The sequence below is a fragment of the Episyrphus balteatus genome, chromosome 1, assembly GCF_945859705.1.
Source record: "Episyrphus balteatus chromosome 1, idEpiBalt1.1, whole genome shotgun sequence".
NCBI lineage: Eukaryota > Metazoa > Arthropoda > Insecta > Diptera > Syrphidae > Episyrphus > Episyrphus balteatus.
Window position 1 is genome coordinate 31,687,136 of NC_079134.1, and position 14,205 is coordinate 31,701,340.

The window sequence follows — 14,205 nt, forward strand, 5'->3', positions numbered from 1 at the left end:
TAACAGTGGAGACTGGCAGGGGCCAAATTTATTGTATTGAGAACAAGTAATAAAGTTTCGTGAGAATTAACTTCAAAAATTTTAATATTATATAGAATTTATATTAGAAGAAAAAAAAATTAGTATTTTAAACGACCTTGCGAGCAACTTGATATTTGTAGTCAATATTATTTTCTTTTAACCCTCTTAGTCTTTTTCCAATAAAATATAAGGTATAGTAAATTTACAATATTATTTTTTTTTAACTTAAAAAATCAAGGGATTTTGCAAAGTCATCTTTGTAAACACTATAAGTGGGCTTGTTCAAAGAAAAAAATGAAACAATATTATCCCGGTGATATTTTTATTATCCTGGTGAAAAAAGAAAAATACTAGCCGACAGTAAGTGATGACAGAATATACGATTAAAAATGTAAATGAAGAAAAGGGACAAACTCGATAGCATCACAACAGGGAATAAAGAAAAGGGGTAAAAAAAATTGATGTTTAAACGATTTCTGGTAAAAATCAAGATTCTACCAAAAAAAATAAAATGCACGACTGGGTCGCACGTACTTGCTCTTGTAGTTCACAGTATCTTTATCTTAAATATCTATTGGAAATTTAAGATTTTGTAGAAAAAAAAATCAAAAAAAATCAAAAGTTTAAAAATTAAATTAAAAATTTTTTTTTTTTCAAAAATGTTTTTAAAAATATTTTATTTTAACATTTTATACCTAATGATCTCTGTAAATTTAAAATAAAATAACTAATGCTTTGATAAAATATATGAACTTAAAAAATATGTCAATTTTCGAAAAACGGCAACGCCATATTTCCATTCTCCGCATTTTTTGAGAAAAACTAAAAACGCAGTTTTGTTGGAATCAATAAGAGTATTCCGCACACCAAATTTGATCAAAATCGTTAGAGCCGTTTTCGAGAAATTTGCAATACCTCGAAAACGTTATATGGGAGGTATGCGTTAAAATGGAGATATTAAAAAAATAAAAAAAACGGGTCTAGGGAATTACGTAAAAATAAGCTGTACCAAGTTTCAAGCAAATCCATCCATCCATTTAGGCCCTAGCTCGATGTACAGATGGACGCACAGACGCACACACGCACAGACGCACAGACCGACGGACGGCATGACGAAAACCACTTTTTTGATCTTCTCCATCATCGTAATGTTGGTTTTGATTAAAACCTCGATTTTTTTTTTCTACACGAAACCAATACTTGCCCTATGGAGCAAGTAAAAATAAAATGCACGACTGGGTCGCACGTACTTGCTCTTGTAGTTCAAAGCATCTTTATCTTAAATATCTATTGGAAATTTAAGATTTTGTGAAGAAAAAAAAAATAAAAACAAAAAAAAAATCGAAAGTTAAAAAAATTCAATTTTTTAAAAATTTTTTGAAAAACTTTTTTTTTAAATTTTTTTTTACATTTTACACTCCAATACCTATGATGTCTGTAAATTTTGAAAAAATTGACTTATGCTTTGATGAAATATATGGACTTAAAAAACATGTCAATTTTTGAAAAACGGCAACGCCATATTTCCGCTCTTGGCATTTTTTGAGAAAAACTAAAAACGCAGTTTTGTTGGAATCAATAAGAGTACTTCGCACACCAAATTTAAACGAAATCGTTAGAGCCGTTTTCGAGAAATTTGAAATACCTCGAAAACGTTATATGGGAGATATGCGTTAAATTGGAGATATTAAAAAAATAAAAAAAACGGACCTAGGGAATTACGTAAAAATCATCTGTACCAAGTTTCAAGCAAATCCATCCACCCGTTTAGGCCCTAGCTCGATGTACAGATGGACGCACAGACGCACAGACGCACAGACGCACAGACGCACACACGCACAGACCGACGGACGGCATGACGAAAACCACTTTTTTGATCTTCTCCATCATCGTAATGTTGGTTTTGATTAAAACCTCGATTTTTTTTTTCTACACGAAACCAATACTTGCCCTATAGAGCAAGTAAAAATAAATGTTATAAATCGACTTTTAAGCAAATTTCTTTACATATTCCTTAGTAAATTGAACGCTCTACAAAAAAGGTCTTGTTCACTTTTTTCCTTTATCTAACTCTTTAATAGATATTTAAGGTCCAAGAAATTCGTTTTTTTGTTCTTAATTTTGTAACAAATTGAAAAATTATAATAATGAAACGGGCAAGACACATCTTGTAGGAAACGGATAGTTATACAAAAAAGATCGAATTAACTTTTTTATTATTCTAACCCCATTTGAAAGATATTCAGGTCAAAGTTTAAAAAAAATTATAAAAACATTTCTTACTTTTCAAAATTTTCTAATTCACGGAAAAGTCATTATTAGCATATTATCAAGATATATTCGAAATCTTTTATATTTGACTTCAAGCTAAATTTAATATTACTTAAACCATAAATACTTACTTTTACACAAAATATTTTAAAGATCAAAGTCTTTTCGTTTCGTGACTAAAAAAAATTAGTTTTTTCAATTGAATTTTAAAATTTTTTTTTTCTGAAAGGGGAGGGAACTAAGGGGTGTAATTATGATTCAGACAAGTGAAAAATGTAAATTCTGATACAGTCTTACCATATTTATCATAATTTTTCCCAACTAAGGCTACGGCCACGTCCTGAGCGGCTGAGCGTCTGAGCGTCAATCCTGAGCGACGAAGTGGCCACGTCCTGAGCGGCGATCCTGAGCGGCAATTCCAAAACCCTACAAGTGCAAAAAAAATTCGATGAGTACTCGCACGCGGGAGTCCCAGGTTCGATTCCTAGAAGTGCCTATTTTTTTTTATTTTATAATTCTAAATAAAATAAAGTTGGTATGCCATATTGTAGTTAATATAGATCAACGCCTAAAACTAAAATTTCAAAAGAATCTAATGACTTGTTTTGAAAAATTTGATTAAAAAAAAAAAATAATTCAACATTTTTTCAAAAATCCAAAAATGCATTTCTTCAAAATTTTATTTTTGATTTATACTTAGACTATATAAATGCTTTTGTATAAAAAATGCTGATAAAATTTAATAAGTCGTTTGAGAGAAATTCAGAATTAAAAAAAAACGGTTCTATGACAGGTACCGTTAATAATGACTTTCGAAAAAATCTTTTTTTTTGTTAAAAGATAGGCCTTGTCCAAAAATCCACACTTAATTTTTTTTTATTTTAATCGTTAAAAGAGTTTTTGATAAAATTATACTTTTCTAGGATTGGTGCATCACAGGTGTCGTTAGATAAGGTTCTTAAAAAAATTAATTCCATACAATCATCTGCACAATCTCCAAAAACTGCTACATACCAAGTTTGAAGAGAATTGACCCATCCGTTTAGGCTATAGCTTCTTAGATTCGAGACCCAGATTCGATTCCTGTCGGGGCCTATTTATTTTTTTTTTATTTTTTTTTTTTTTTAACGAAAAAAATTAATATTTTTTTAATATTTTTCTTCAAAAGAAACCATAATTTTCACCATTTACTAAAATGTTCGTGGTCATTTAGAATAAAATGTACTTCGCCGCTCAGGATTTCAAAAGAAATAGAACAGGATTGACGCTCAGCCGCTCAGGATTGCCGCTCAACCGCTCAGGGTGTATGTGGCCACCCCCATACATTTTCATACGTTCTAATTTAGTTTTGACTCTCAGGATTGACGCTCAGCCGCTCAGGACGTGGCCGTACCCTAATTTTTCGAAGTTCTATATTATTGGCTATGCCTCTTTGTGACGCCAAAGGCATAGTTTGTTTTCCCCTCGATGTGTTCAACATGCATTCAAAAACATTCTTTAGTTTATATGTATATATATATTTTTTTTTATCTATTGTGTCGTAATCGGTCCTTGAATAGCAGTCTATCTCTTAAAAGCCAAAGCATTTTTTTTTTTTAGTATATTTTTATCTTAGCTTCCTTGTTGGTTGTTGGGGATAGAATGTTGGCACTCTTATTTTGTCCTCTCTTCTTGTCTGTTTGCTCGGGTTGTTGTCTTGCATGAGTGTGTTCATGGTTTTTTTTTTCGTGTTGCACAAATAGCTCAACTCTGAAGTTCTCCATCTCCTTCTCAAACTTGTGTGTTCAGTAGTTCATACCCCCAATCATCATGCCTCCAAGTATCCTTTATGTCAAACAACACAAAAAAAAAAAACACAAAAAAAAAAACTCCACTTCACTAGTGCGGAAGTTAATGTCGTCTATATCCCGGCAGTGTACACATATTTATCCTTGCTTGGTTCGTTGAGCCTTTTGTTTGCACGTAGCCACAGATTTTTGTTTAAATTTTTTATTTTTTTTTTTGCTCTCTATTAACCATGATTTTAGTTTTATTAACTTTTATATATTTTTTTTTCTTTCTTTTCTCTCCCTCTTTTTTCTATGAACAATATAATATAGGGTCGGATGCTAATTCATTAACATCAGCGTATATGTCATCGGCCGCAGGACTACCACAATTTGGTAGCACAGCTTTATCCACATCACCATTGGCAAGTGTGGCATTAAGCACAGCAGCAGCAGTTGCTGCCGGAAAACAAATTGAAGGTGAGTTTAATTTTATTGAGCTTCTACTCTCTGTTCTGTATGATGTTGGTACGCCATTTTGTTATAAATTGAACTCAAGTGTGTGTTTGTGTGGAAATTGTGAAAATGTGCGTGCATTAGAGAAAACAGAAACATACACCGCATCGGGCACCGGCTATAATCCACAGTAATTAAGCAATTTATATCCTTTCGCGCTAACTGTGTGTATATAATTGTGTGTGTGTGTGTATCAATCAATCTCTGTATTTATATATATTAAGTGTAAAGCAATACTTTAGGTTTATTGGTCCGCATGCTGTTGCAGCAGGAACATATAGGAGCATAAGTAAGGTAGCACCACCGGAAACAACACTTTTGGCATCTGTGGGCTCATAGAACGCGCCCTGATGCTTAATGGTGATGGGTCTATGTTGAAACTATTGAATTAATGTTTTATCCTCGGGATGTAGTAGGGCTGGCTATACGCGCCGAACCACACCAAACCACTGTGTACGAGCGACGGCCACACCACACTGAGAGGCTATCCAAGCGTGTACACGCGGATTAAATACGATGTGCAAGTATGCTGAAGGCCTGAGGTTTTGCATTGTTTGCATAACTATACGCGAGCATAGATGTATACCTTCAAATGTATATATAGAAGTTTAGTGGTGTTTTGGATCTGGGGATGTGATTAAATTGAGAGATCGGTGATGTTAACTATAATAGAGAAGCAGGTACGAGTACATACCTGCACTCTTGCTGATGTGTCTGATGCAGTAACAATAGAGATTTCAATGGTTTTTTGAATTAACTGCCAACAGTGCGGATTTAAATCACGTGTCCTAATAGACATGCAAAAAAAAAGGTTTACGATGAGATTAACTCTATTGGCAAAGTTTGATAAAGAAGTTACTTTCCAATGTCATGTTATGGCTTACAGCTTAATTTAAAAAATGGCTTATTGTGAGGGTCACTGTGGTGTATGTGTAACCTTTTTTTTTTGTATTGAAAATGATAAAACTTAATGCAAATATTTTTATTTTCAAGCATTTAATCAGGTTAGTTGACCTTAGTTGGCCTTGAAGTCTTATGTTTGGGATTAGAGGCATATTTAAAAAGAAAAATGTAAAACCAGCTATGAAAAAAGCAGTGTCTGTCACGACCTTGATTTTTTTAGTGATCGATTCGATTATGGCGAAATGAATTAGAATCGTTGCTCTATTTAAGGAAACTTAAAAGAAATTATAAAAAAAATTATCTAAAATACATAACGCTACGCCAAAAACTTAATATCAAGTACAATCAGTTGAAGTAGAATGAACATGCCTTGACAACAAGTTAGGTACTATTGAGTTCTACTTACATTTAAATCTTATTTTCGATTGGTGTATTGTTTTTTGTACTCTAAGCGTAAATTGGATAAAGTTATGAAGGTGGGAAATTTCAAATTAGAGATATACAAAATCATAAAAAAAAAATTTCGCACTCGCACTAGGTTAAGCTATTGCATTGCAATTTTTATCAACTTATGCAATTATAATTAGGTATTTGTTTCTTTTTATTTATGCAGTATTTTTTTTTTTTTTGATATTTATACAAGTTTTTTCTTTGATATTAATTCAAGCTACATTTAATATCAAAGACAAAAGAAATTGGTTGTGAAAACGGAATAACTTATAATTTTTCAAATCAATACACAATGTGTATTACACATGTATTATAAAAAAGCGAAATTTTCTCATTATGTAATTTTTTTTATACGCAAAATATCTACCTATACAAAACAATTATATCTTCAATAAACCTTATAATTCTTCTAAAGAATTAAACCATTATTAAAGCTTGTATGTATAAAAATGATTTCTTGAAATCACACATTTTTTATGAAAAAAATCGAACAAAATTACTTTTTTTTCTTTACACATCATATTGTCAATATTTTTACATGAAAACCTATAATACATTTTATATCATCTAAAAGCTTATTATTTTAGCTTTCAATATTCACCTCAATCATGTTTGTACGACATCTAGAAAAAAATCTAGAATTTTTTGAATGAAATCAATTTTCTTAATTGACTATTAATGGACCATTTCGATATGGTCCATTTTTTTATTTGACAAAGTATATTTTATATCATATCAGACTAAAAGCCCGTGATAAAAAACTATCCAATAGCTTAAAAATTGAATGCTAAAATTTTCGGTATAGCTATCATTCAAGGGTTTATAAACGGGCAGAACAGAAAATAGTTGCTTCTTCAATTTACCCAATCGCCAAACAACGAAAATATTATCAAAAATTTGAGCGGGGCAACGCAGCCTGACTCTTCGAGTCAGATAGCCCGATTAAATTCTAAGCTCACGACAATAAAATAATATATGTGAGGACATTTTGTTTAGTTTTATTTGACTTTAATTCTTTGGTGTCAACTCTCCTCAAAAATCTAATAATCATATTCCAACCACCAACCAATAACAAAAACCGTCATAATTCTTGACATAATTAAACCCGAAAAAATACACGCCCACCTGAGTTGAGTAGCGATGATTCGGGCTATCTTGAGACGTGCTATTTATGATCATTTTTACTTGCTCTAAAGGGCAAGTATTGGTTTTGTGTCGGAAAAAAAAAATTGACATTTTAATCAAAACCAACATTACGATGATGGAGAACTCCGAAAAAGTGGGTCTCGCAATTCCGTCCGTGCGTCTGTGCGTCTGTGCGGTTGTGCGTCCATCTGTATACATTTCCACAGCCTAAACGGGTGGACGGATTTTCTTCAAATTTGATACAGATGATTTTTATGGAATTCTGAAAGTTTTTTTTTTCTGTTTTTTTTATATCTCTCTTAGAAAGTGTACCTCTCATACAAATTTTTCAAGTTATACCAAATAACTCGAAAACGGCTCTAACGATTTTGATAACAAATTTTTATTTATTTTAACAAGCACGGCCCAACTTTTGATTAAAAAAAAAATATTTTTTGGAAGGTTACTAACGGTACCTGCCATAGAACCATTTTTTTGTTTTCAAAATATCTCTTACAAGACTAACCCGAGTTCAACGGAAATTTTTATACAAAAATGTTAGAAAATTTTCAAAAACACATTTTTGGATTTTTAAAAAATATTTCAAATTTTTTTTTTTTTGAAAAATCAAATTTTCAATGAAAACGGGTTTTTGAAATGTTTCAAAATTTTGTGTTTTAGTGTTAATTAATTATTTCTTCAAAATGACATACCAACATTTTTCTGTTTTAATGTAAGAAAATTTGTATATAAACAAAATGAATTTTTTAAAAAACGGCTCTAACGATTTAAAAATTATTTTTTCTCAAAACTCCTTTTCATACAAGAAATCAGATGGCATACTTCGTTTTGTGATCAAAATCTTTAAAAACGGAGTTTTATTAATTATAAAAAACAGATTTTAGGTACTTTTTTACATAATGGGAAATAGTTTAATTAAATCTAATTATAATTTTGAATAATTTTTTTTATAAAAAGCTTTAAGATAAGATAAACTTTTACTATAAGAGCAAGTACGTGCGACTCCAGTCGTTCATTTTATTTTTATTTACAATCGCATTTTATTTTTGCTTGCAGTATTGCAGTTTCTGCATACCTACTGTGATTTTGAACTTTTATGTTTACTTTTTCCCCAGTTTTAATAAACTTTTTTCTACATAAAAATATTTCATTGACTTATCAATTTGAACAAAAAACCAGCCTTTTTTGAAAAGCTGATGTACATATGTAGTATATTCATAAAACTCTCTCTTGGTCAGAAAACTAAAAATCAATGAAAACTCATCTTCCTAATATATTCTACATATACCTACCTAACATACAACTTTCTTATAAAGTCTTCCACAATATCCAATCGAATTTGTGGTAAGATTACTGAAAGCTTTTGGTCATCATCTAATTTCCACAAAACAAATCCCTAACCGTAGGATGTTATATGATTATACAAAAAGAACGAACAGGAACGAAGTATAAACCTCACATCCGCTTCATGCACAAAAAATACTTACATGTAGGAAGGTATCCTCTACGTTCTTTCACAAAAACCAGACGTGAATGCATAAGCAGTTTTGTGCTCCATATAAAATGAGTTTCAACCTTCAATATAATATGGATATTGGAAATTTATGAAAAAAATTGTAAAAAAAAAAATGAAAAAAAGAAGACCATAATACCATGACCTAGCTTACTTCCTTTTTCAACATTATTATCTAAAAAAAAAACACACACATACATAGAAACGGTTGTGGATAAAAAAAAAAATAAATTATAAAAAAATAAAACTCTACTATAGTTGAATGAAATGACATAATAGGAAGACACAATCGAAAGATTGTGAGTGCAATGGGCCAAAAGGCCCAGATAACCCACATTCACATATTGTGTTTGTCCTTACTTTAAATCAAGTCTCCCACAAAAACTGATATTTCACCTTTGAATTGGTATTTCTTTTTATTTCCTCGAAAATTGTATTCGTTTATTTAAGTAGATGAAGAGTTGAAAACAAGTAGGTAATTAGGTTACCAACTTTAAACTTCTTTAATAAATTAAATCATTTATATTTCTGTTCTAATATCTTTCATTGAAATAATTTTAATATTTTTTGTATTATCATGTAGGAAAATTCAAGTTTCAGCCTTCATATTGAAGCTTTAATAGTTAGGTAATTTTACTATTTTACTTAAAGAGAATTTCCATCTGTTGACGATTTATTTTTTGTGAAAACAATTGATTTTATCAATCTTTTTTTTCGAAACGAACTTCTCTCTTCTCGAAAAAATCAATTTCACCACTCTATCTATTTATCTATCTCTTTTCTGCTGAAAACATGCTTGAATATCTCATCGCGGTTTAATCGAAGTAACTGAAACAAATTTTAAGTAACGTTTCGAATAGCTTTGAATTCGGTAGTTGTTTTAAATGTTTTTGTTGTATTTAATTAAAGGAGAATGCCCAAAAATATATGGAGAAAAAAACCCAGCATCGATACGAGTGAGACCTACATATGGCTTGAAAGGGTATCAATAGTAGATAACGGATATGAAATTTTTTTTCAAAAAAACCATCCCCGGAACTTGATTTGACGATTCTTATTTTCGAACTATAAAGTGTTTTTTTTTTAACCAAAATTTTTCTGATTGTCTTTGTTTTAGTTGCATGAGATGCAGAATCGAAAAATACGCTAAGATCATGTGCCATAAGCTAAGGTTGATTTTTAAATATCGTTGTAAGCTTGCTTTTGGTCAAAATGCACATAATATAAAAAGGATATCATGTGCATCCTTGGCTTCAACCGATTTGAGCGAACCAAAGACGAAGGATATTATAATTTTTTTTTACATATTATTAAACCTTAGACCCTAATTAAACTTTTGGCCACTATAACATTGCAAAATTAGAGTACTTTTTTTCGGCCATACAAAAGTGACACACCCTAATGCATAATATTCCGAAACATATTTTCAAAGAGAGGTAATTTGTTTTTATTTTTTCAAATTTGTTCTTCTTTTTCAAAAAATAAGTATTAAATTTATTTTGAGAACAAGAATAAGCTTTTGACTTTAAACGTTTATCTTGATGATTTGTGTTACCGATGTGTTCAATTTTTGTTTAACATTTGAAGTCAACCCGTTTTCAAAAAAGTTGATTTTTCAAAAAAAAAAAAAAAAAAATAAAGTTTAACTTTTATTTTATTGAAAAATCTTTAATCTTTAAGCCTTTTAATAAACGACTTCTCCTGTATAAGAACAAATTTAAGCTGTAAATAAGATGTCAGAAATCAACGCACTACACATCGAATCAAGCTCGGGCAATTTTCAAAATTAATTGAACATAAGCACCACTCAAAGGAGTGTAATGTTAGGGTTGATCCCCGTGAAATAAAACTCCAGCCCATAAGAAATTTTTTTTAACAGTAACGGTCTATTTGCAAAGTTGAAAGGTATAACTTGGCAATGTAACTCATTGCTCTTATTTTGGGAAAATTTTTGCTCAGGTTAAAGATAATTTCCCCGTTGATACTAATGGAAGAAAATTTGTTAAGGTCTTAATTTTTAGAAGAAATATAATTCTATGTAACTTTTCGTCAAAACAATTTTGATATCTTTTTTGCTTGCTCAGACATTAATTTTTAGACCCTGTTAATTTTTCCATGTCCAAGGCAATTTTTGACTTCGAAAGGAATTTTTTTTGAAACTTCTTTTTTTGCAAACTTTCCAATGAAGGTTATGTATTTCAAAAAATCACTGAAATCTATTTTGTAAGAAAATAGGAATAGAAAAAAAGGCAGAATACTTAATTGTTTGCGGTAATGTTTTGTTTTATACAAGTGCACAAATAATTTATTAAAGTTAAAAAACAGAAAAATGAGTTTTCGAACTTTTTGTAAAAATCAACTGTTTTTATGTACGAACAATTTTTAGGTGATTTAGTTTGTAGCTATAGCTGTGTTTTTTTTTAATATCGGAACTACCAAGGATTGAAGTAGGTAAATGAATTAAGATTTCAGCAATAATAATATCCTTAGACATTATTTTTTGTTGCCAATAGACCTTTATAGAATACACAGAGAAAAATATGACCCGCTAAAAACTAACAGATTGCCATATTGTTTTACCGTCCATACATTTCATAAGGAAATCTTATTAAAATCAACGATCAATAAGGTTTTTTTAAGAAGATTTCTTATTATTTTTATAGAGAAAATCTTATTAAAATTTGACTGAAAAGTTGATTTTTTTTGCAACTTAGCACTAGAACAAAAATCGCGATCAATATTGTCATGGCAGGTTGGTTCAGGTGGTAAGGTGGGCGACTAATGATTTGAAGTCTCCAGTTCGATTCCCAGCCTGGTCATCGTTTTTTTTATTTTTTTGTAGATTTAAAACAATAAGGAAAACCCGATTGTTTTAATAAGGTTTCCTTCTTGGATGAAAACCATAGAGAAATCTTATTGTTTTTGTTCTATTTTATGTGGTCTATTTTTCTCTGTGTACAAAAAAACAAAAAAAAAATTAAGTTAAATAATAATAGATTTTTTTAGTGATGGCAACTATCGAATAAAAACTATCAAACTATCGATAGTTTTAAAATATTCATTCATTCGATAGTTTTAAATCATTCATTCATTCATTCATTTAGTTACTATTTTCATTCGAATAGTTTTTTCATTCGATAGTTTTTTATTCGATAGTTTTTTCATTCGAATAGTTTTTTTTATTCGATAGTTTTTAAGTGTTTTTTTTTTTATTCGATAGTTTATTCGTTAGTTTTTATCCTATAGTTTATTCGATAATTTTTATTCGATAGTTTTATTCAATAGTTTATTGAATAAATGAAAGAATGAGCTATTCGATAGTTCAAATCATTCAATAGTTCCCATCACTAGCATTTTTTATTGATTCTCGATAGACTTTATGTGAAAGAAAAATGATCGTATTCAGCAAAAAAAGGGACTTTGTACTGAAAACTATCAGATCAAACAATGTTATAATATTCTTTTCGTTCGAAATACATCTCAAGAAGCAATTGTATATATTTCCTCAAACCTGGCAATCATGAAACCATTCATTTTGTGGTTTACTTGCATCATATGTGCACAATCATCGACACGACTACGATATGGTTTGAGGATATAAACTAGGATGCTTCTCTGCCTTAAGTTATCATCATTTTTGTCATCATATGAACTGCAACTACTCACTGCACAATATCCCAAAACCTTAAACCCACACCTACACTATGCACACCACAATTCAAACACACATCCTTGGGATGTATATTATCCTTACATGGCAGAGAGAGAGTGTAGGAGAAGAAGAAAAACAAGTTTTCCAGTCATCTACCACATTCATATGGTATAAAAGAACCCAACAGCCACAGCTACAGTATAGCACTAACAACAACAACAACAATATTGACATCAACACAAAACACAACGGATGCAACGTCTTTTCAAACGGAAAAGGAAAATGCAATATAGGAAATCGTTTTCGGGATAAACAGGAAAAATGCGAAAGACGAGCAAGTTGGTTTGGGTGCTTGGCTTTGCTTTGCTTTGCTTTGCTTTGCTCAATGCATGGAAAAGGATGCATGAAAACTAAGATGAGGATATGTTGTCGTCTTTTTGCCTCTCGACGTATTCGTCCTCATCGTTGTTGTTCCTGTTGTGTATATCTTCTGGATGTGGGCTACAATGTTTAAACCACCTTTTCTCTCGTCCTATAGGGTTATTTTTTATCTCGTGTGCGGTTGAATTATTATTTTTTATTCCATGTGTTTATGTGTGTTGGTGTGTGTTTCTTTTTATTCCTGTAAGGCTCTTTTGGGTTGGCTTTTATTCTGTTCTTAGTTTGCTGTTGGATTATCACTTCCTGCTTCTTTTTTTTTTTTTTTTGAGCTGGGTAAAAAGAAACGAAGGAGATGGAGAAGGAGCATCAACAGCAGCAGCAATGTTTTGTATGGTTTTCGCCTTTAATGGTGGATAATAAATTTTCTTAAAACGGAAATTCACGAAGGAAATTGCGGGAAGAGGTTCGGTAATTTTATTTTATTGGCAATAATTTTTGCTCGAAAATTTGATGACGTGTTGTGTTGTGTGTGTGTATGTGTTTGGGAAATAATGTGATTTGATTCTGATCGTTTTTGATTTTTGTTTTTATTTATTTTTTTTTATATGGTTGATTAATTTTGTTATTTAATAGAAAATAAGTACACCAGGGTGTATGAGTAACTTTTTTAAGGTTTTTTTCTTTTTGTGGTACAAAGATGATTACTGACAATTGTTGCATTTGTTTAATAAATTTAACTCAAATGGTGATCAATGGTAATGATTACATATAAAAATGCACTGAAAGTGATATAAATAACAGGTTTTTAAAACTTTTAAAATAAATGATATACCTAAAAAAAAACAGTATTATTTTTTTTTTAACAGTCCGTAAATCGGCCACAATCAAGACAAAATTTTCATTTAAATTATTTTAACGCCTCCATAAAAGCCATCTTAGTATTCATTTGAGAATAGTTTTATGGGACGCATTATAGAAGACGATACCTCATGATAGGTTAAGTAATAACTGATGAAAAACCCGAGAAACTTTCAACTACCTATTTAAACACAGAAGTTCTAGTGTTTTTAATTTTCTACAAAAATCTTATCCTTTTGTGAACTGAATATTGTTTTTTTTTTTCAAAAATTTAATTTCATGACCCATAAGCTCATTTTTGATTTAAAAGAGTTCTTTTTACATAACTATTTTTTTTTAACAAATTCACTCCTTCTTTCAACGATTTAAACTATTTGACCCAAAAATTTTCAAAATTTCTTTTTTAATTTGAGATCTGCACTTGATGGTTAGCATTTATTTGATATATTTTCTGCTAATATTATATTGCAGATCTCATGAATCGCACCTCTATATGCCTTATGTGTGAGGGTGTCCTTAAACACGCGGGCTCTTCCGGTCGTGCACAGGGTGAGTAAAATTCACTTTCATTAATTTACAACAACAACCAAAAATTATAATCAGTTCCTTACTTACTTTTGTCATCTTTCTTCTGTTGATCGTTTTATTTGATCTTGATTTTTTTTTTCTTGTATTATTTTGCACGAAACGAGAGGTTGGCGATTCAGTTCAAGTTATTTTTATTTATT

At 30.4% G+C, this 14,205-nt stretch overlaps 1 protein-coding gene across 10 annotated transcripts in view; it reads left to right on the forward strand.

Moving 5' to 3' along the window:
* Nucleotides 1-14,205, forward strand: part of LOC129907830 (CUGBP Elav-like family member 2) — a 473,931-nt gene that overhangs the window by 431,201 nt on the left and 28,525 nt on the right. For 7 of the 10 annotated variants that reach the window (XM_055984222.1, XM_055984216.1, XM_055984215.1 and 4 more), the window contains 2 exons: nucleotides 4,392-4,538; nucleotides 13,949-14,026. In XM_055984222.1, coding sequence (XP_055840197.1) covers nucleotides 4,392-4,538; nucleotides 13,949-14,026 — 225 coding nt within the window. The remainder of the gene's footprint in view (nucleotides 1-4,391; nucleotides 4,539-13,948; nucleotides 14,027-14,205) is intronic. The other 3 variants (XM_055984219.1, XM_055984220.1, XM_055984223.1) reach the window with 1 other exon arrangement.